Genomic DNA, 23,774 nt, shown 5'->3' on the forward strand with positions numbered 1-23,774 from the left:
AGTCTTAATTTATGTATATGTATATACATAAAATAATGCAAGATTCCTAGGAATGTAGTTTTCTATGTTTTGTATTTTTAGGTAATGGGTTCAGACAAATAATAATCCAACAGTTGACCTTAATCTTAACCTTGAACTAATAACCTTGTAATATTATTCAAATTTCATGGTCTTTAAACTATAGTTTATGACTTGTATAAATCAATGTCATGTAAAATCAAAATCCTAGTTCAGCTATTTCACAAGATAATCACTTTCATTTAGTGAAGCCATTTTGAGATTGGTAGTTTCGTGTAAGGTTTTATTATACCGTGTCACAACTCACAACCTCGTATTAATTACAATTTTATCTATCCTAGCTATAGCCTATAGAAGCTCATTTTACTTCAAAACGAAAACGAAAACGCAAATTAAATTTACTTTAATTAATTAGCTAACCCTAATTGAAAGTATTAACAGTAATAACATATAATTAATTTTTTAAAAAATGGTTATAAAAGTAGGTTCATATGATTAGGATTACGTAGGTGGTTAGCATGTGAAGCCGAAAGATAAGTCAAGTTGGTAAGCGGCTTATACTCCAAGTAGTAAATTAAAGCTTCTTATTTTATACACTCTATTGTTACCCATTTTGGGAACACCATGTGCTTCGGTACGAGAATTATTCTTACTTTGCATTATTTTTTTTATAATCTAATTATGTTAGTGATAATTATGAGGGGTTTGAAATTAACCTCAACTTAGTGTATGAAATTGAGTGATTGACTAATGTTGTGTTGTCGTTTTCTGCTTGATTATGAATTTGATGATGATCAAGAAGATCTAGTTAAGTCCATTTTGCAAGGAGTGTAACAAATTAGTAATAATACTAGAGATTAAGGAGATAAATGTCTATTTTTTCTCTAATTGAACTTCCAAGTCTTTAGAATAACATCCGTTTTTCTTAAATCTTTCGAGGATGTTAAAATAATGAATTTAGCCATGTCTAATTTAGTATACTGCGTGATATAAGGTATAACCGAACCCTATAGTTCTTCTTTTTTTAAAAAAATTAGTCTTATATTCGTCATTGCTTTGACTTTTTTTTTAACCTATGAATCATTTGACTCTCTTTACCTTGTCATTCCCTCCTCATCTACCAATATATCTCTCCTTTTCCCCTTTTTTCTAATTGCAAACTTCTTTCAATGCATTAGATAAACAATTCTCAAAGAAATCTCCTTCCCTTTCTTTGATCTCCCTCTTTATTCCACCTTTTCCCCTAATTGATTCCTCCATGTTCCCTTTTCAATATAATTAAATTTTCTAATACAAACATCTTTATATTTTTGTCAATGACATTCGGCGGTTCAAAGACTATATATTATGTTGTTAATAGTAAAAGATTATAACGTACACGGCATAATAGCATAAAAAAGCTAATGTAAAAGGGAATAATATTGACATTATACTATATACTATATTACTATATAGTTAATCAAACAAAAATCAAACAAAAATCAAAAAGTTGATAAAGCATATGAAATTGCTTGTCCCTTTGAAACCCAAGAGGCTACATAAATATACACCTTCTAGAGTCTAAAAGAAGGTGTTTTGTTTTACATTCCTAAAATAGAAAGTTGCTTAATTATTAGTCTAAACTCTAAGTGCTAGAGAATGTGGTTACATATATAAGGAAATAGAAACTTAGCATCTTCCTAATGTGTGTTTGCTTGCTTTTGTGTTAATTACCATTACTATTGTTGGTGAAAAGGGATGACTTTGATGAATAGTTTTTCTACCTTTCTCTTACTAGTGGAGATGAATGATGATTATACAAAGGATAAAGATCAATAATAGTGGGGAACTTAGAAATAAAAATCATTCTAAAAAAGAATGTCAAAAGAATGTTGTTTTCGCTTTTTATTAAGTGGACATGGATACACGTACGTACATGTAGCGTACCTGAATAATTTATTCTTTGTGAAACATAGCTTGTCAAGTGAGGTTAGGAGGTAGCTTAGTCGGAACTTGTGATACATCCTCTGTATCTTTTTAAATGGGTTATGACTTTTTACGCTATTCATCTAATCCACTTTGGCTAATGTTAAATCATTACCCGAATTTTAGTAGTGAGCCATCAAACATGTTTACAGAGTTTCTTTAGATTGTCTTGTTAGAAAATTGGCACTGTTTAGTTTGCATATACAAGTATATAGTAACTAGACCTAGGAAGCCAACAGACAAAAAACTGTCATGAGCTTTAACAGTAAAGAAAATTTAACAAACAACTAACTTTAGACTGTCTTACTACAAATTCGGCGCCATTTTATGCCATTCCTCTGATTATCAGTTTTCACAGTGTGTATTTGATCCCTAAAGGCCAAAACACATATATAGCCAAGGATTACATAAAGACAATTTCACAGCAGTTGCTAGATGGCCAAATAAAACACTAGGGTAGAAATCATAGAAAATGATTGATGCTTAAACAAGAGTGACAATATGGCTTTTTGTGTAGATACAATGCTCCCAAGAACTTCCGCTCGAAACCCTAAGAGACGTTTATGCTCTAATTGTAACTTCGGTGACTAAAATGTTCGTATTATGAGACGCTTGTTTCACTGAGCTCCACTTGAGCAACAGCTGAATTGATGGCATCGAGCACGTCCATCTTCCCCTTACTCAAAGCTTCGTCTATGGGTGTTCGCTCATGGCTAAACATTTGAAAAATAGATTTAAACTTATTACTCTGTTTCACTAGACTAAAGAAAAATTATAACTGAGTTTTCAGTTGCACCCAAAGTATGGTATGCTTCCCAACTTTCTAGCACAAGGATACAATGTCTAAAATGTAACGCTTGAACATTTTAAATCAGACCAATAAACAGAATTAGAAGATAGTCGTACCTGTTAAGGATCGCGACATCTGCTCCAGCCAAAATCAAAGATTTAACCACCTAAATCAGAGCAGTTAATCAGCAGTGAATGGTTCATGAATATGACACGTAATACAGTGAATGAACTCCGTAATTAATTAGTACCTCAATTCGGTCATTCAGACAAGCCCAATGAAGAGGTGTGTTCTTTTCTTCATTCAAAGAATTTAGATCCTGTGTTACATGGAAAAATGACTCAATACATATAAGAATCAATACTATAGAAGCTGAGATTTGCTCAAGAACCGTAACACCCTGACCACCTCCCGGATCATAAATAGATACTAAAGGGCTGCTTCCAGGATTAACAAGAAGCACCACAGACTAAGATGGCCTTCCAACAAACTAAACTCTCACTTGTGTGTCCCCAGGAAAAACTTCCTAAAAGGTCACCTCCATCCCAAAACAACTCTCAGCAAAACAAGCTTGACTATGGAATATCTTAACATATTGATTCTTGTATAGGAAGGTACAGCTTAGAGGACCATTATCTATAATAACGAATTGCTTCAAGTGCCTAGCCCTAGTATGACTATGGAAACGATGGAGCCATGTATAAGTTACAATTCTTGCAAAACCAGGATGATGTGCACAAACAGCTAAACTAGGTGAATTATCCAGACAAAAGTGCCCAAAGTGAACGGCAACAGATTATGAGAATCATCAAACATGGTTCAGTCTTCAGTGCATGATATTTAGATTTTTTTTAAGCGTTAATACTAAGATTTTTGATAAGCCTATGAGATACAACTTCATCAGTCTCTATAGTGAGTGTTAGTATCTACTAGAATTCATCAATAAACTATGATTGAATAGGCATGATTGATTTTCAATAAACAATGATTGAGTATGCCTGAATTGAATATCACTTTATCACCATTTAACTATGATGGATTATCACCTTGCCTATGCACCATCTTTAGTTTTTTCATGTGTAGTCCTCACAACATTCAGTGAGAAGTTGGGAGTAATTAGGAAGATGAAGCCGCAACATTTTGTATATTCTCTAATAGAACACAAAGCACATTGACTAGTGCTTAGGTACTATTAAATCTCAATTCTATTAAATGATCAAGCAGACTCACTAATCACTACTACGAATCATGTAAAATATGGAACGAGAAAATTTACTTACCACACCTTTACTTATAAGGTATTCCACAATGCCATGGTGACCATTGGCCGCTGCCATATGAAGAGCTGCATTGAATAATAAGGACGATGAAATGAAAGACTGACATGCACAGATTAATGTGATGCAAGCATCAATCTTAGTATGACAAGAGCTTTGGCAGTACATACAGTCTTGTAGTCCACTACCAATCACTTAATTGACAATGCTAAGTCACTAATCACAATGATGCTTTTTCTCAAGCTTAAAGCTGGCCACACACATGTTTATTGCCAAAATGCATATGGCAAAACAATGAGGAAAAATTGATCAGGATCTAAAACATAATATCTTGTTCAACATAAAAGGGGCAATAAAAGAAAAAAAAGATGAAATATTGCAATGTTAGGGTGGAATAATCATAGATGATATCTAAAAGAGCATAAGGATAACAGGATAAGGATATATTAGCAGGTACACTAAGGGTACAAAGGGCTTTAAATTAACAAATAACAAAATTTTACAGTCATTTAAGTAAAAATTAACAATTTTGAAAGCAATGGGATGGTAATTTCATGATTTGGTCCTCAATAACAAATAAATGTAATCTGGGCATGAGGCCCACTTCGAGAACATCATTTACAGAGTAACGTACATGTCTTTGCCTATTAATGGCAGAACTGACACATTCATTCACATTACTGAAAACAAATAAATGGAAAACACATCACGACCAATAACTTTCACCTTCAGTTGTAGTCCTCAACTAGATATGGAATAGTATTATAAAGGACTTGAGAATCTAAAAGACTACAACAAGGTCCTCATCAACCTATCACAAATGAGTGGCAGTTTTCCGGTACCATATTCACACTATGAACAAAAGCCACATTCTAAGCAGTTCGAATATACAACTTCATCGAGTAACTATACAAGATCAAACAATAATAGGCAACAGAACAACCAAGCAGTACTATATGAACCCCTAATCAGCTCTTTGCTAAGCAAGTCTTCAAGTGTAGGGGTACAATTTCCAACATTGACTTGTTGCAACAAAGTAGCAATACAGAATTGAATTGACATGCAAAAACTCCAGTCCAAACATGAATAAATTGATGTATGATATCATCACAAATCACAATGATTCAATAAGACAAGTAGAAAAAGCAGGAAAACTGAGACAAAGGCAATCAAACCTGTTCTGCCTTGAGAATCCTTGGCATTAAGAGAGACTCCAGCAGATTCTAACTCTTTCAGGTCATCAAGATCATCATATCTAGCAGCCTAAGCAGTGGAAATAAAGATTGTCACGAAATGCAACCCACCAATTCCGTAGCAGGAATAAGAAAATGCCATCCAACTAATGAAACTCTTTGAGATGACGTTGCGGATTCAAGCCAACAACATATACAAAAAAGGGATTAAATCCAAATGCCACCTCCCCTACCCTAAAAATGTGCCCACCCTAATAATAGATTAAGTGGGTACATGAATGAAAATAGTGAACACCCACCCAAACCCCAAAGAACTATGATGCCGCGCTCTAGAACAAGTGAACCCGAACACAGGTGCACTAGTGCCAAGTGGACTAACTCAACATATGATGCTAACAAATTATGTTCCCTCATTAGTTCCATGTACCAGAACCTGCTATTCATGTTCCATCTTCTAGCTAGCACTAAGCCATACAGCCCATACTAACACCTATACTTACCATGTCAAAATTTTGTGCAATTTGATGCCTAATTCAACTATGTAATATCCTTTAATTTTATTCAATTATTTGATGGTTTTACTAAAAATAAGTAACCAAAAATAATTAAATTAGGCAACATATTAATCCATCTATAAGCTCTCGTACTAATGAACCCATCAAACATAAGCATGAAGACACCAATTACTTTAATCAACACAAATATTAATGTCATTCACATAACCTAGAAAATAAAAATTAATCAGCAAGATTCATCATTTATACAAGTATAAAATAAAATTATAAAGGGTACAAGAAAATTCCAAAATGGGTTTCAAAATCGTAAGTTTTTAACATGAATCAAATAATCATAGTATGATGATGAATAGCATTAAAAAAACAGGGGAGGATTAATTGCTTAATTTAGGAAATAATTAAGAAATAACAATAGATAGTTTACAATCAAAGTAAATAATTACCTCAAGTAAGGCTTCAACTTGCTCCATCATCTCCGGTGAAATCTCAGTCGCCGGAGTTTCTTCGACGCCCATTTTTTGTTTTACAGAAGAAGAGGAGAGAGAAAGAAGAGGTTTTGGCTTTTGGGTGAGTTCAAAGTTTGTTCTTTTTTACCCTGGACTTTGCCTAAACTTTTTGTGTACTTGTGCCTCAATCAAACAATGGGATTTTAATGTAGTTCTTAGCCCAACACAATTTTAGCCTAGGAATTTTATTTTATTTTATTTTTTTAAGGTAAGAAGAGGGATTCTACTGAGCCGGCATCTCTCACAATTTTGCCAGCCCAGCTAGGGATTAGACTACCATAATGCTAATACAAAGTACTCCATATACAAATACAAGTATATGATGTTATGTTTCATAAAGAACTATAGAATACTTTCTACTAACAAAGTGTTGGCTCATTTGGTAACTATGGTAAGAATCTTAAGAGATTTATCTCAATCCTAGAGATTTAAGTAAGAGCGTAATTGGAAGTAGGGACCATTACCTATCCCCTACTTCTAAATATCTGGATTTAAAAAAAAAATGTTGTCAAGTTGAGGTCTAGTCATGTTCATGGGAAAATTTTATTAATAATTAAAGATATTATGGTTTAAAGTTTTGCATTAACATACGGACCGTCGTGCATATGAGTAAATTTTATATATTGTACGAAAAGATGGCTCATGGGCCGTTATGCAAAGAATATGAATGTGTTTATATTGATTTGGATCTTTGGATTGGACCCAAACTACCTATTTATAAATTGAATGGATTATAGTGGACTATGTCCACTTATTGGATTGGACTTTATATTTCAGAACAATTTCTACTTTGAATTTCATTGAACTTGAGCCGAGCTCAAATTGAAAGCAAACTTTAATTCCTACTCGTGGCTTGCCACGAATTGAAAACAAACTTCCATCCCTGATCGTGGCTTGTATTTATTGATTGCTGAGTGATGTACATGGCTAATGGTTTCATCCTTATCATGTTCATTTCTTAGTCCGCGAATGCTTACTAGAATCTATGATCAGAGTTACGTAGTACTCCCTTCATCCTCTTATTGATAGTCCCTTTTGGGCTTTTGGCTAAATTTTAGTTCCAAAATGTTCACCCCATTTGCTTTTTTCAACAACCAATAATATTAGTAATTTTTTAACAACAGCCCCTCCAATTTGCAACAACAATTGTGCAAAGTTAACTTTTCGATGTAAATTTTGATTTTTCATATATAATTGTTACTTTTTTTTATATACCCAATGTAAATTTACCTTTTACTGTTTATTTATGTTTATAATTCCCGTAAAAATTGCCGAACTATCATTAAGGGACGACGGAGGGAGTAAAAGACAAGTAGACAACCATTCAAGGTTACCCTTGTAGGAAGCAGATTGGACCCCAAGGCATTGAAGGCAAAGCCCAAGCTTCATTTTGCACCACATCCACAAAAATTCAAAACAACCCAATTATTTTGGAGCGATAATCAATTAATCATTAAATAATTCATTTTCAAAGGTGAAAAAAAAATTAAAACCCAGAAAATTGACTGGTATAAATTAATATCAACCACTACATTTCCCATTTTTATCCCTCAAAAAAAAAAAAGAAAAAAAAAAGGGAGGGGACTTTTTCCTCTTCTCCCTTCTTCTCCAATTTTTCTGTACTTTTTTTCTTTATTTTTGCAGGAATCTGGAAAAAGTATAAGAATTATACCATCTTTGATTCTATCTTCTTCCGTTTAATTTGTTTCTAATTTGGGGGCTTCTTCATTTATTTACCCCCTTTTTTTCTCTCTCCTCTTCTATTTTTATCCTCCATTTTTATATAGCTATGACTTCACTCACCGCCTTTGTTGACGAAACCCTTACTAACGATCTCAACAACCATGTTGTCATCCTAGATCAGGTAAACAAAGTTAAGCTCTTTGTTTGATTTTCATTTCTGGGTCATTGATTAATTAGGTGTTTTCGTCGAAAATTGATCCTAATTTGGGGATTTGAGGTTATTTGTTTGATTTTAGCTTCTGGGTAATTGATTAATTAGGGTTTTCTTTATGTAATTGATCCTAATTTGGGAAAGTGAGGTTGTTTATTGATTTTGGCTTTTGGCGATTGATTTGATTAGGGTTCTTGCTTAAATTGATCCCAATTTGGGGATTTGATGTTATTTGATTGGTTTTGGCATATAGGTTATTGATTAATTAGGGTTTTTTTTTTTTAATCCGAGCTGATCTAGATTTGGGGATTTGGGATTATATGATCAAATTTATTGATATATGATCTTCTGGGTAATTGTGTGGAACAGGGGAAAATGAAGGAGGTGGAGGAGGAGAGAGAAGGAAGTGAAGGGGGTGAAGTTTCTGCTGTGGCTGTGGTGGTTAATGATGGTGTCTGCGCCATTTGTTTGGATGACATTGAGCTTCAAGAAACTGCCCTTGTTAAAGGTTGCGAGCATGTTTACTGGTTTGTCTCCTTTCTTATTGTTTTCCATGATTTATCATTCACATTTTGATTTCACTTTCATAGCATTTGATTGATTTTTGCGTGTTTATATTGATCTTTTGGATATTTGGTTTCATATGAATATGATTGATTTGCAATGTGTTGTTATGTTGATCTTCTTTATGAAACTTGTGCATTTTGGGAGAAATTATGCCATTGTATTGTTTCAAGTAGTATTGATTATGTGACGATGACAAACCACTGAAGAGCGTAAAATGTGGCCAATATTTGTGATTATCTCAGCAAGTGTAACTGATTGGATTTATTCAGTAGTTTTGATTCTTATATATCAATATTAAGAATTACAAGTTCTTATACCTTTCACGAACCATGCTCTGTTTTTTGTACAATGTATGAATTAAGTACAGCTATCGCTATTGAATTGTTTGGAAGTTGAAACGTTGATTTTGTATTAATTAGGAGGGTTGGAATTTATCTTGTATTTACGAGTTTGGTTAAGTAATAATGTCACCATACCGTGTTATTATGTAATTGTGATGAAATTATAAATTGTTGGTGAACTTGAGGAGAAAGACTAAATTTTTGTTACAAAAATCTATTCTTTGACTGCTATATAAGGAAGATATTGTTACTTGTGCACTTGGTTATTTGAGCATGGAATCTGTTTTCTTTGATTTATAACTAAGTATATTTGAACTGTAATGGAAGGAAAGCTTGTTATATTTGTAGACTTCACCTGGGAGATGTGGGATAAAATGGGGCATGCTCACTCGTTGTTTGATATTAATTACAAACACGTGTCAAATATATATGCGATTATGAGCTTGGAGTACTTAAGGGGATCCAGGCCATCCCGCAGTTATTCTTATCTGAATCTATAATGTTAGTGTATGAGCAGTATGTCTTTGTCATAAAGGCTGTTGAGCACAGCCAAAAGATGTTCTGACACATTTTTTATGTCACCTTAAAGTAGGGCTTTTAGTATAAGCTAAAGGGCATATCTTCTTTTGGTTAGAATGCACAGTTATATTAGAAGTTTCATTATATTTATTAATATTAAACTGCATGGAAAATTTCTTATGGAATTGTTCTAACTGGAGTTGGATTCCATTGTCCTCTGAAGCAAACTGTCATCTTATTTTATTGTGATCATGAAAAGAATCCATTATTGTTTGCTTTCCTTTAATTACTTGAGTAATTCAGGAAGTTTATTGATTTTTTGGGGGGATTTTCTGCATTTTCAGTGTCAACTGTATCTTGCAATGGGCAACATATCATGAGAATCCAAAATGCCCGCAGTGCAAAAATCCATTTGAATCCCTCAGTGTTCATCGTGCGCTTGATGGAAGGTATTGAACTCTTAACATGTTAGTAATTTCCTTCCGACCCCTGCCCCGTCCCCTTTTAGAAGGTTCTCATCATATAAGAATATACATATGACAGTGATGGTACTCACTTTGTCCTGTCACTTATAGTGTATCTTATTTTAGCTACTTTTTCATATTTTTTTTGCCTCTTGCATTGGGAGGCAGAGATAAGGCAAAAGGGTGTTGGCTTCACTTCTTATACACTGCTATGCTGTTGAGATTGGGTCATAGATACACACATTCATTTCCTGGATGCATGATGAATCATGCATGTGCAGTTTGCTTATGTAGTGCTGCTCTTCATCTTGCAGCTTGCGTGACTACATGCTTGAAGAAAGTGTGTGCTTGCTTGTGAGAGCCTCATGGTTTAAACCTATAGCTGTGGAGCATCGAGATGACTTTTATGACGAGCTGGATGATATTTTCTACTATCAATACCAATATCAATATGAATATGAGGATCTCAATGATGAGGATCTTGAGGATGCTTATTTTCATAGCTCACCAAGCCTTCGCATTGGCAACAGGAGGTGGGGAGATAATGGTTACATAAGGGCAGGTCGCCAGGAGGCAAGACCAGTCCCTAGATCAAATTCTCACAACTCAGGTGCTAGTTCGTCTCGACAGCGCAAACAGAAAGAGGTGGATAAGGATTTAGATGCCAGCTCTTCTGATACATCCAAGAAGAAAGAGGCTGGAAAAGATTTGGTGGGGCGACGTGCCAAGAGGGCACTGAAGCGCGAAGCTGCTGACAAGGCAGCTGCGGCAAAACATCAACAGCATTTGGCTAGGTTAGGTAGGAGTATCTGATAAGGGGGTGTTGTGAAAAGTACCTTGCAAGCCAGCGGCTTTCTGTGTCACCACCAGCATCCCTTGTACAGTACCTTCCGTCTCTTAATTTCCGCTTGTAAAATAATGACACCATAGCTGACTGGTCTGTTTAAGAACCATATACTCTGCAAGTAGTTACCTTAGTTATCATCCCATTATTTCTGGGCTGGAACTTCTTCAAAAAGATATTGCAATAACCTTTAAACTTGGTTCTTGTGAATTCTTTGGATTTGTTCGTGTAAATAATTCTTTCAGCTGACACATTTATGAAGTGCATTAGTGTATATCTTTGGATTCTTCCATTGCCCTCATCTTTCTCCTCTTACCCTTTTACTTGTCCGCGAATTTCTCGTGGTAATTATGTGTTTGAATGTTCTTTCATTTGAATAGATATGATTTACATGCATGCATACATACATACAGCTACGACAATGCTTGTAATATGACCAGTCTCTCCGCTCTCTATTTTTGACTATTTGCAGGCGAGATTCCGTTCACACGGGACATTTTCAACCTGTGTTTATGACTGGAGTTTGGTGATGGTTGTTGCCCCATCATATTCCAGCCTAATTCGATAGTCAAATGTCTGTGCATGGCAGTAGACATGTAACTAATCGAAATGATTTATGTGAATGAAGATCATTAGTTCCTACAGCATAACTTTATCACATTTTTTTTTTGAGACAGACATTTTTGTTGTATTGACACTCTTGGTGAGTGAATTGGACCATTTGCTTGCCTTGCAGCTCAGGAAAGTGTAGTAACTTTGTGAATTGTGGATGGAGATGTAATCAAAACCCTAGTAAAGGTCAATAAGTGGGACATCACCATTTACATTTCAGTGGAGGGAGGCCTCATCACTATGAAGTGGAAGCTGCATTGTCAAGCAAAGCAAAGGTCTTTCTCTCTCTCTCTTTCCTCTACTTTAAATATCTCTATTTATGTTATTTTGTTTTTGTTTATTTAGTACGTATACGATGTATATAACAAATAACACACCCTCGAAGGATGGTATCATCCATAATCCATCTCATACTATTTTAGTGAACGTTATTAATATTCCTGGTATATATAGGTAATTTAGGATTATTCATATAAGTTAGGAGTTAATTTGAAATGAAAAACTGTTAAGATTGGATGTTTTTGCACATCTTTGAGTTAGAAACGTGGCTATTATGATAAAAAAACTAAAAAAGATTGGAAAAAGAATATAGGCCTATAAAAAGGAAGGTGAAAAGAGAAGAGTGACACTATATTCCTATAACATCATTATCTGAATTCATTTTCTCCCATTCTACCTACTACCTTCACCCACCTCAACTTGCTCAAATTCCTTCCATTCTACTGTATCTAAATTCTTGTATGTCTTTTTCTACTGATTTTTTTCTGCTTTGTCTTGAGTTTACTTGAAGTTGTTATGTTCTTCATACTTCAAGAATCACCAACTGTCTTAGAAGACTTAAAGACACTATTTTTCTAGCTTCTTCATCAACAACTATTTAGAAAACTATACATAACCTTTCTCTATAAATAGATTACTTTTCTTTTACAATTCTTCCTTTTCTAGTCTTCTCATTTGTTATCCAATCTATACATATTTGACCATTATTCATGCTCTTTTCTTCATGGAATCCTTGAATCAATCATCCAGATTCTGTTACCATTCTGATGATCCTGAAAACGGGGTCGAATTCTCAGGGAAACTAGAAATCTTTATACATCATGCTAGGAACATACACAACATATGCATCTATGACAACCAAGATGTTTACTCTAAATTCTCCCTTACCTACAACCCGGATGAAATGGTTTCGACTCGGGTTGTCGTAGGAGGAGGTAAGAACCCTGAATTCGGAGAGAAGTTGGAGTTGAATGTGAAGCAAATAGATGCTGTTCTCAAATGTGAGATATGGATGCTAAGTAGAGCTAGAAACTTGCTTGAAGATCAGCTTTTGGGGTTTGCTTTAGTCCCAATTCCTCAGATTGTTAACCAAGGAGGTAAAATAAGCTGTCAAAATTTCAGTCTTTCTTCTACTGATCTTTTTCACTCACCTGCTGGAACTGTGCAATTGAGTCTTTCACTTTCAACAAACCTATCCTCTGTTTCTCCCCTGAATTCCTCTGCGAACAACCCGTTTCGCAATTTCTCAGGGAATTCATCTATTTCTTCTGAAGTAGTTTTGCTTGATCCAAATGATTATTCAAGAGTTGAATTCCCTGATATTAATGCAGCAACAGAAGATCAAGTGATGATCTCTGAGTTTTTTAATTCCAATACCTGTTCTTTAGGCTCATTTCTTCATCTAGGCTCGGCTTTAAAAGCCGAGTATGATTATGAAATGGCAGGAAACTCTTCAGAAGAGAATGAGAATGAGAACGATAACTCTCGAGATGAGAGTAATCGAAACTCCGGGATTCTGAGCTCCACAACAAGCCTAAGTGATGACCGAAACACGGCTGATTCAAATTCAGCCAGTGATCAACAAACACCAACACCAACACAACCTGAAACAGGGGAGAGCCAGAGTAGGGTAGATGGTGATCAAAGAGAGAAAACCAATGAAATTGAAGATTGTACAGGTGAAAGTTCAGGTTATGGGAATACAAGCCGGGTTTTTCCGACTCAAGTAAGGAATGCAGGCCTAGAGGTGGAGCAGGCAGCAATGCAGCAGCAAATTGTGGATATGTACATGAAGAGCATGCAGCAATTTACCGAGTCCTTGGCAAATATGAAGCTGCCTATGGAACTCGATTCGAGCACTGATAATAAAACTGCCGGGAATGTGATGCGAATTATGGAAAGAAACAATGATTTGGATGTTGAGAACAAGAAGAAGGATGGTTCAAGAGTGTTCTATGGTAGCCGGGCTTTTTTTTGAAATGGCATAAAGTTTTACGAAATTTGTTACTATGCAAATGGTTGGTTTAAGGTAACAAGATTAGTGTTTGAAAGATGATACTCTAATCTAGTGAAAGATGGAGTTTGTGTTTGTTGCTATAAATTAGTGAGATTACAAGCACCAAAACAAATGCATGCATGCAATCTTCATGTTTTGGTCCAAGCTTAACTCATGTACGACGTGACCTTTTTAAATGTCATTTAGTGTTAAAGATTTATTAAGTTAATGGTACTCCGAAGATGCAAATCTTTCTTCCTAAATAGGTTAGATAGCCAATACAAAGTACGGAGTATAAAACTTTTTTGAATTGTACCCTAAACAAGTACTTGGTGTAAAAACTAGTTTCTCTTTCGGCAATTCCATTTGATTTCATTGTTCCTTCTATGAGAATTGATTTCAAGCTTGCTACAAAGAGTAGTGTTCCAAAGATTTTTGACTGGTTTTCAAGAGTGAATTTGTTTACATATAATGTGGGTTACTAAAATCTATGTTTTGGATTATGAATTGATTGACACTTATGTAATGTGGGTTAATCATGATTCATGAAGAATGATAACGGAAAGGCAAACGAAGTGTGGCTTTTTGTGATTTTTGTAGATTTACTTTTTTGAAGTTCATTATTGTGCCAAGGTAGTGGGATAAAAAGCAAATTGATTGTCAAGAGAAATGAGATTGGGAATTTGAGGTATACATTTATGCCTTACCAAATTTAAGAGTTAGACATTATAAGAGGAAGAGACAGTGAGTCATAAAAGACAATAATGTAAGCTTTTCTAGTTGCGTACTCATGAATTTGAAGATGTGGATAAAAGAAACAAAATCTTATGAATTTGAAGATGTGGATAAAAGAAACAAAATCTTATGATTTTTATTTATACAAAGTTAGTGATGACCGTATTCTCACAATTGCATTTAGATTAGTTATGATATTACTATATCAAGACAATAATCGACTTGTTGTTTCTTACATTTTTTGGATTATTACTCACCTAATTATTTATGAACAATATAAAAGTTGATAATAAAAAAATACATATTGAAACAATTCTAACAAGTACATACATGACGCGAGGTTTTGGGATCGGGACCGAGAATGTGGTGACTGACCCCAGAACAAGGTAATTGGGGTGATTAGGGGACATTTTGTGTTGGTGATGATGAAATAAGTGAGGTAATTGATTGTTTACTTGAGATAAGATATGATACTTACAAACATCAATAGTTTACTCAAATCTATCAATCAGCACATCGCATCACATCATATCAATCTATACACGTGTGAATAGCATATTAATAGTTACATCAATCATATAATATGTGTTCTTTTTCATTACTTTTGTCAAATCAAATTACCATTATGGTTATACTAGGTTAAATCCCGTAAAATCAAGGATGTTGAATAACTATAATAAAAATATAGTTATATAAAAAATTGATCGATTAACCCGATATAAAAACACATTAAATATATATTACAACAATACAAACATGTTGAAAAATCTGTAAATATGTAATTGTAATAATGTGTAAGTTGAGTATATTTTAGGAGGTATAATCTATTTATATAATATAAAAGTTATAATCTAAATGTAACCTTATTTTTATATAGTAATGATTATTTTTAGAAAGTAATTTTGGCGGAATTTTTTTAATAATACATTGCCAAGTGCCCCCTTTATATTCGATTTTTTAATACTTTAGATTTTCTTTTTTTTTTTTTTTTTGAAAGAAGTACTAAAGGACATTAAATTTCATTAATAATAGCCATACGGCATCTACAATTGACAATTAACGATAATGAAAACGAATTTAACAAAATCAAACAAGAATAAATCGGGGAAGGGCTAAGAATCCAAATACATAAATACAACAATTCGGCACATTCTCGGTTCGTTGTCTCATACAACCTTTTGAGTGGATACGTCGCCGCTTCGTAATTTTGGGAGAAAAAAAATTCTTGTGTTGATTCCGTAACCCGAATCCGAGCCATAATCAATAGTAGCCCCGCACAACCAGAGACCAAATTAAGCACAAATAAAACCTTGTCTTTCGAAGGAGTCCGAAAAATCTTGTCTTTCAAAGGAGATCGAAAAAACCTTGTCTTTCGAAGGAGATAAACCCTTTCTTTCGAGGGAGACATTATTGTAACCTAAGAAACAAAATTAAAAACTTAAAAGAAAATAAAGATTGGGGCTTTCCACCGGTGAAATCCGATGGAAGCCCCTTCAAAATTGACAATGGAGGCTAAACTTTAGGAGAGAGAGGAGGCTAGGGTTTTTTTTTTTTTTGTTCTATCGTTCTAATACTTTAGATTTTAATTACTCGTAATATAAAAGTCATAATCTAAATGTAACCTTATTTGTATGTAGGAATGTTTTTTTTTTAAGAATATAATTTTGGCCGAAAATTTTTTAATAATACATTGCTAAGGCCCCGTTCTTTAGAGCTGCTCTGCTCTGCTGAAATATGCTCTGCTTTGCTTTGGTCTGCTCTGCTCTGCTTCAATCTGCTCTGCTCTGCCCTGCTCTGCTCTGCTTAAAATTAATACTTAATATTAAATTATTATAATAATGTATATTTAATAATAATAATAAATAATTAATACTTAATGATAATAATAATTAATATTTAATAATAATATATAATTATTATTTAATAATAATAATAATAATTAATATTTAATAATAATATTATTAAAAATTAGTATTTAATAATAATAATTAATATTTAATAATAATAATATTAATAATATTTAATAATAATATTATTAATAATAATAATATAATTAATATTTAAAAATATTAATATTATTAATAATAATTAATATTTAATAATAAAATTTAATGATTATAATAGTAGTAGTAGTAATAATTATAATAATAATATTAATAATAATAATAATATTAATATTAAATATTTAATAACAATAATAAATCATTAGTATTATTATTATAGTAGTAGTAGTAGTAATAATAATAATAATAATAATAATAATAATAATAGTAATAATAATAATAATAGTAATAGTAATAATAATAATAACAATAATGATAATAATAATAATAATAATGAAATCTGCTCTGCTCTGCTCGGCTCTGCTTTGCTCTGCTCTGCTCTGCTTCAATCTGCTCTGCTCTGCTTTGCTTAAATCTGCTCTGCTCTTCTTTGCTCTGCTCTGCTGAAATCTGCTCTGCTCTGCCCAGAAGCTCAAAAGAACAGGGCCTAAGTGTCCTTGAAATTCGCTTTTAGTAATATTGATTGATGACATCATTTCGTTTATATGACATCATTATATTATATTACTCTGTATATGACATCAATATTGTCAAGTCACATCGTTATAAATATAATTACATCATATGACATCATTATAATCATGTCACACCACATCAATATAGTTTTATGACATCGTTATATTTATATGACATCGTTATACTTATATGACATCATTATATTTCATGAATCTCAAAATAGAGTCAAAACTCATTTTGGTACTTTATGCTTGTATATACATCGTTATAGGTGTCTTATAGTCTCAATCCACTTTATATGACCCTATGAGTCACCTCACGCATTCAGTTCATTTTTTGAAAAAATAAAAAAATTGACCCGAAATCATGTATTATAGCCTTCAATTTTGGACATTTTCCCACTTTTTTTAACCCGAAAATAAAAATTTACGAGATGCTTACCATGGATCCTAATACACCTCGGGAGTCCATTTGAGTGGGTAAAACCATCCAATATGCCTCTAATTGATCAATTTACCCGTTTACAACTTGCACCGATTTCATAGTCTCAAGCCTACCACGAACATTTGTGACAACATATAGTGATCATATAGGGTTCCAAACGACATTATATAACCCCCGGATGTATCCCCTAGTATCTCAAGATTTTTCGACATCGGGCCCCGAAACCTCCAAAATTGCTCAAAAAACGTGGATAATAGCCTTTAATTTTGAAATTTTTTGACTATTTTTGGCCCGGAAATAAAAATTGTCGAGATGTGTATCATGGACCCTAATACCCTCCGGGAGTCCAATTGGGTGGGTGGAACCATTCAATTTGTCTTTAAGCATCCAATTTACCCGTTTTCGTACACTCCTCTTGTAGTGGCTATAAGCTTACATGGGGTATTTATGTAGTCAAATAATGGTTATATATGGGTCGAAACAATAATATATGACCCAAGGATGCATCCCGTAGTGTTCCGTGAATTTTTGACATCGGGCCCTGATACCTTCTAAATTGCTCCGATTTTGTTTATTATAGCCTTCAAATTTAGCTTCCGTACATCATTTTCTCATCTGACGAGATTATGTATCCAGGTATTTTCCATGGGTTCCCAAAGGGCCTTGGGAGTCATAAATAGTGCCCGAAACCATCTCATTCATCCTTAATCATCATGTTTTAATGCAAAGTTCACATACCCTCAATGACAAAAATATTTGTTTGTATGCCTTTTCCTTGGGTGAAAATGTCTTGTACACATGCCTATGCTTGATCTTATGTATAAAGCACAAACAATAGTCAAACTGATGCAATAAATAGTGAAAAGAATATCATTGTGATGTCCTTCGCCAAAAACCTTTATACTCGGGTATAAATAAAAGTAGTTGCACCCAAAGGTATTTTATGTTTTTTTTTTTAATGAGCAAACATAATATTAAATGAGTCGAAAATATGCTATAATGCCCCTTGCACATGGGTGAATAAAAAATAATTCAGATGTTTTGCCAATGTATTGTGGATTTGTGGCTATAGCGCTGAAGTTAGGCCATGCGTTGGGCTACAGGAGAATATTTTCTGGGCCAGCATTTTGGGCTGACTTGTTACTGTTAGTGAGGCTTGATTTTTTATTTTTATTTTTATTTTTATTTATTTTTTGTTGTTGTTGTTGTTGTTGTTGTTTAGATTTTTACTAGTATTTATTTTGTACTTGCTCTTTTTTGTTTACAATTAACTTAAGGAAATACTAGTAATAACTCTTAGGGAAACACTTAGGCCCTGTTTGATTCACCTTAATTTTGCTGAACTGAAATTATTTTTACTGAACTGAACTTATTTTTACTGAACTGAAATTATTTTTACTGAAATTAAATTATTTTTACTGAACTGAAATTATTTTTACTGATTTTCTATTATAATTCTTCTTTAAGAAAACTGAATTTTACTGAACTGAACTTATTTTTACTGAACTGAAATTATTTTTACTGAACTGAAATTAATTTTATTGAACTGAACTTATTTTTACTGAACTGAAATTATTTTTACTTAATATTATTTTTTTAAGGTGAAAAGAACAGGGCCTTAATCACTTATAGTGTGTATGGCAAAGTTAGATTATGTTTAATTCACTTTAATCTCAACATTTGAAATTTGTTGAATTTAGATTATTTTCTATTGATTTTTTTTTTTTTTTTTTTTTTTACTAAATTACAATTTGTATGGAGAATTTATTGTACTTCATACTCTTTATCTTCCTACGTCTTGTATATGTGGGTTACTTATTGATTAACTTACTCTTTGTTTTATAAAAATATGGGGTAAATATAATCTCTTTTGTTATCGTAATAGGGAAATAATATAAAATAAAAAAAGGAAATGGAGTTTTGAAGTTAAAGCAGTAAATTTTACTGATCAATATTATTGAATGTTAATCTGATTTTTGCTGAAACCATTGCTTTACTTTTTTCAAGATTATCTTAAAACAAAGCATAATTTGACGGTGTGAATTTTGACAATAAATGATTGTTCCATTACCATTTTAGTTAGCATGGTCTTCACAACTTATCTCTACTTTATTTACTATTGAGAGTTTTATATAAAGTGAAAATAAAGATTGAATACGCTATAAATTAAAGTACGGAGGAGTAAAGATGGCACTAGGCCAGGCTGGCTCAAGGCACAATACAAATTAAACCTGCACGATAAAGCATAGATTGATGCGTTGTTGTCTGTGCCGTGCCATGAGCCATCTTTATTTAAGAGAAGCACGACAAGACTCAACATGACTTGGCCCGGCACAACAATGCACGCAATTAGTAAAATTTGAATAGACACGTAAATTTGACATGGTGTCACATAGACACATACTCACTTAGACTTGAGTTGTGCAGGAACTAACTTTTTAAAAATTTCAACACGACACATAGCTATTGGGTTTGGTCTAGTTAACGCCAAAGCACGTGGGCTCACATAAGCCATGGCCCGACACGGCCATATCCATCTTTTCGGAAGAGTACTCTTTATGATTCATGCACAACTAGCACAAGTATTTTTTACATTTACAGTGAAAGACGGTGGTCAAAGCTTTGAAACCAGTAATTCCAATGGAGTGGTTGAGCAAGTGAGCAACTGTGTTTAATTGGTTAGTTACTTTAGTTGGTCAATGAATTACTGTATATCAAAAGCAATAAAAATGAGAAATAAAGATAAAGTTGAGGCAAAAATTAACTCATAAAACCATTGATGTACAAATTTTGGAGCCAACATTTTTTGAATGTGATGCGTTTATACGTCTCAACTTTGTGTTAGCATCACCTACTTATATAGTCATACGTCGTCTTTTTTGTGTATTAGCATATTTAGCAAAATTAGATGGCCATTAAAAGAGGTTCATTATTGTGTAATGTTTTTTAGCACTATATTAATAGATTTTACTGTATAATAGAGTTGTTCCGTGATAGATAAGCAACCTATAATTTAGAATAACACATTTTTTTCATTAGCATGACTACATTTCATTTGGAAAAATGTACTTCGTAATATTATTATTTTATCCACATCATCCTTTTTTATTTTGTCCATCTTTGGATTCTAAAAATTGATTCAAAGTAGATCAAACAAATCAATCAAGATAATTAGCTTAACTCACCATATTATCACGTGTATCAATATTACCGCCCCTCATACTTAATATGGCAAGTAAAATTACCTAGAAAACTCTATCCACAAACCTAATAAATAACATTGAATTTCTCGTGCCACTAATATCTTATTATAATGCCTTATACGAATCTAAACATATGCTTATTTACCGATAAGAATAAAGTCTTCCATATTAGGAGCAAATCATGTGATGTTTACATGTCTAATACTTCAATAACTTCATAGTTTATACGTATCTAAACTAAAATAAAAATTTGTTTTATATTATTAATCATGTTAAAAAGTTAATCAATTCCCTTTTTATTAGATACGAGTAATCTAGACCTATTTCATCTTGAGATACTTTGTATTAGACATATATATATCGTCTTCTCATCATTTAGCCAATCGATCTAAGAAATAATGTACACACAACTAAAAGCTCAAGAAGTACAGATCGGAATCCGAATCTCGTGTCTCAGCCATGAAATATATCTATCATAATATCACATGATAAAATTGCCCACAACATATGGCATGGTCCCCTATTAAAGAAGCACGTCCATATATAAGACCATACTATAATATAGTCGTATAATACGAACAAACATCATATAATTGATTTATAAATGAATGTAGTTTCGTTTAGAAAAAATCTATAACCCTTATAAAAGCCCCAAGCACCAAGACTGTAGCAATTTTACTGTTCCTTATGAACAGGAAATTGACTGTTTTGCCCTCCCTGCCCCTTAGCACCCTTCTCTGGTTGACCAAGTTGACTGGGCTATTTCGGTCTTTTTGCTTTTACATTGCATGTGCTCTCAGCGGGCTGACGCGTGGCATTCATCCTCTTGGTCTTTTCGGGTTGCCCATTTCTCTCTCTTGCTTTTGCTCCTCTCATCCTCACTTCTCCTAAGCATCCTCAATTTTCTCTCTCTCTCCTCCATTGAAGCGCACTTTGAGTTCTCCATTAAACCGCACTCTGAGTTCTCCATTGAAGCCTACTTTGAGTTTTTCGCCGGTGAATTGGATTTTCAACTTTTAAGTCCGGCGTTTTCTGGGGGTTTTATTGTCTTATCCTTTGTTTTTTTTTTCGCCTGATTTCAAAATTCTAGGGTTAAGGTTAGGGTTTTTGGTTGGTTTTCAAGATACTCAAATCTTGATTTTCTTTAATCAAAATTCTTCATTATTTTTTATGAAGTTGAGTTACTGGGTTCATTTCTTCTGCTGTAAATCGGTTGAATAGTAGTTTGAAGCAATGTTTACACCCCATAAGAAGGTTTTTACGGGTTGGTCTTTGTCGCCAAGGAGGGAGAATCAGAAAACTCCAGTGCCGAATTCGAATTCTAGCGCGCGAATTTCTGAAAATGGAGGTGCGATTGTTGTTAGGGATGGAGACGATCTGGAAGATTTGGATGGAAGAACTGCTAAGCTTGAAAATGAGGTGGGTTTATTTGTTAATTATATCTGTTTTATCTTAATTACTTAATTTCCCTTTATTAAATATAAATTTCGAGTTAAAAAGAAAATTATTGTATGAGAGAAAGATAATAGATTTAATCAAGTTGCTTTGGAATTATATTGGCATGTTGTTCTTTTAATGATATGCAGTATGCACACATATGTTGGTTATGATTGGTTGCTAGATTAAGAATAGGGATTAAGAGTAATGTTGTCTATTTTATCACTACATAATACTATAGTGGAGTTGAAGGGATCATCTCATTATTGTGAGGATGCATTCGTTGTCTGTTGCTATTTTTCGACTTGTTTCTTTTCCTCCACATATTTGATTGATTCTCTTTCTCTTTGTATTATATTGTTGTATGCTTGTAATTTATTTTTATGTTATCAGTTTGCATCTTAAGCAATACTTTGAGTTTTGATGTTGAATATTTTGTTATGCTTCTTCTTTTTCTTTCCTATCTGAATGTTCATACCCAAATATTCATGGTATTTTTTTTTTTTTTTGTAATTTTTTTTTTAATTATTATTGTTAGCCACTTAGTTGTGGTGGACTCAAGAATGGATCAATTTAAAACCAGAGATTTGAAATAATATTTGTCTAATACATGGATTATTTCGCTTTTTAAACTTTTGAAGCCATTTGTGTTTTTCTCTCTGAATTGACTTCTGTATGAATATGTTTTTGAACATGATTTTGTATCATACAAGTATATGGTTGCATTTTGAGTGCCATATTGTACCCCCTCCCCCCATCTAGGAGTCTAGGACCTTAGCATACTTTTTCTCATGTAAGTCAAAATGACATATGGTAGAAGTCTACAACCGACAACTCTCATTAAATTTATGAGAAGAGGCTTATCTATACTGGTTTGACTTGTAAATATTTGTTTCATGTTGTGCATGTATCTGCTTATAGCTTTGAAAATCAAAATATAATGTTGTTGTAATTGGTGATCTATGACGTTAACAGGGGAGGTTGGAGCTTGTGAAAACATATGTTAAAAAGAACAAAAGAGGTTTAGGGGCTGAAAAGTGGAAAAAGAACCTTGCAATCATCCACAACAACCAGCTCTGGAGAGAAGGAGAAAATTGTAAGTTTCACTTGTTTCTTTTGTTTGCAATCATCCTGTTCAATTCATTGATTGCTTCATGGGGTGCTAATTATATAGTGTGATGTAGTGTAGTATGATTTTAAATTTACTTTTTTAGTGATTAGCGGCTGGTGCTGTGTTATAGCCTTGATAATCTAGAATGACCTTATTGTGTCTAATGTTGATGATGATTGTTGAGGTTGTTGATAATCTAGCATGTTGAGGACTTGAGGATGTTGTTCCTAACCCAAAGGCTTATGAGGCGTTGGTTAAGATTTGAGGCAGCAACTTGGACTGTCAGAATGTTATTGCAAGTTCCTAATAGGGATGTCAATGGGGCGGGGCGGGGCGGATGTTGGCCTTCCCATCCCCATCCCCACCTATCATTTTCATCCCCATCCCCATCCCCATCCCCGCGGCGGGTCTAATATTCATCCCCATCCCCGCCCCGGCGGGTACAACTCCAAAACCATCCCCGCCCCACCCCCCACTTGGATATCCATCCCCGCCTAATCCCCACCAAATACCCGCCTAATCCCCACCCAAGACCCACCAAATTT

At 33.5% G+C, this 23,774-nt stretch overlaps 3 protein-coding genes and 1 long non-coding RNA gene across 4 annotated transcripts; 3 read left to right on the plus strand and 1 right to left on the minus strand.

Annotated features, from left to right (window-relative positions):
• Positions 1-2,286: 2,286 nt before the first annotated feature.
• Positions 2,287-6,360, minus strand: LOC145605693 (uncharacterized). Its single transcript, XM_081661764.1, has 6 exons — positions 6,202-6,360; positions 5,226-5,313; positions 4,054-4,118; positions 3,024-3,092; positions 2,890-2,939; positions 2,287-2,696 (listed from the first exon to the last, which is right to left on the minus strand). The coding sequence occupies exons 1-6, from the start codon at positions 6,271-6,273 to the stop codon at positions 2,585-2,587; spliced, it is 456 nt and encodes a 151-aa protein (XP_081517890.1). The 5' UTR covers positions 6,274-6,360; the 3' UTR covers positions 2,287-2,584.
• Positions 6,361-7,823: 1,463 nt separating this feature from the next.
• On the plus strand, positions 7,824-11,180 carry LOC145605956 (uncharacterized). Its single transcript, XM_081662022.1, has 4 exons — positions 7,824-8,128; positions 8,528-8,685; positions 9,930-10,034; positions 10,364-11,180. The coding sequence occupies exons 1-4, from the start codon at positions 8,054-8,056 to the stop codon at positions 10,860-10,862; spliced, it is 837 nt and encodes a 278-aa protein (XP_081518148.1). The 5' UTR covers positions 7,824-8,053; the 3' UTR covers positions 10,863-11,180.
• Positions 11,181-11,710: 530 nt separating this feature from the next.
• Positions 11,711-14,155, plus strand: LOC145605501 (uncharacterized). The gene has a single exon (XM_081661563.1). The coding sequence runs from the start codon at positions 12,509-12,511 to the stop codon at positions 13,760-13,762; it is 1,254 nt and encodes a 417-aa protein (XP_081517689.1). The 5' UTR covers positions 11,711-12,508; the 3' UTR covers positions 13,763-14,155.
• Positions 14,156-22,003: 7,848 nt separating this feature from the next.
• On the plus strand, positions 22,004-23,533 carry LOC145605978 (uncharacterized). The gene is made up of 3 exons (XR_014105175.1): positions 22,004-22,100; positions 23,094-23,214; positions 23,414-23,533. It is a non-coding gene; the product is annotated as an uncharacterized LOC145605978 (long non-coding RNA).
• The last annotated feature ends 241 nt before the right edge of the window (positions 23,534-23,774 follow it).

Source organism: Chenopodium album, chromosome 22 (genome assembly GCF_948465745.1).
Source record: "Chenopodium album chromosome 22, dcCheAlbu1.1, whole genome shotgun sequence".
In the NCBI taxonomy this organism is placed as follows: domain Eukaryota; kingdom Viridiplantae; phylum Streptophyta; class Magnoliopsida; order Caryophyllales; family Amaranthaceae; genus Chenopodium; species Chenopodium album.

Coding starts and splice junctions, on each gene's coding strand:
- LOC145605693 (XM_081661764.1), bottom strand. CDS start 6,273: ATGGGCGTCGAAGAAACTCCGGCGACTGAGATTTCACCGGAGATGATG. Junction 3,093..4,053: donor ACCTTATAAGTAAAGGTGTG/GTAAGTAAATTT, acceptor CATGTAACACAG/GATCTAAATTCTTTGAATGA. Junction 2,697..2,889: donor GATGTCGCGATCCTTAACAG/GTACGACTATCT, acceptor TCAAATGTTTAG/CCATGAGCGAACACCCATAG.
- LOC145605956 (XM_081662022.1), top strand. CDS start 8,054: ATGACTTCACTCACCGCCTTTGTTGACGAAACCCTTACTAACGATCTC. Junction 8,129..8,527: donor ATGTTGTCATCCTAGATCAG/GTAAACAAAGTT, acceptor TGTGTGGAACAG/GGGAAAATGAAGGAGGTGGA. Junction 10,035..10,363: donor CATCGTGCGCTTGATGGAAG/GTATTGAACTCT, acceptor TTCATCTTGCAG/CTTGCGTGACTACATGCTTG.
- LOC145605501 (XM_081661563.1), top strand. CDS start 12,509: ATGGAATCCTTGAATCAATCATCCAGATTCTGTTACCATTCTGATGAT.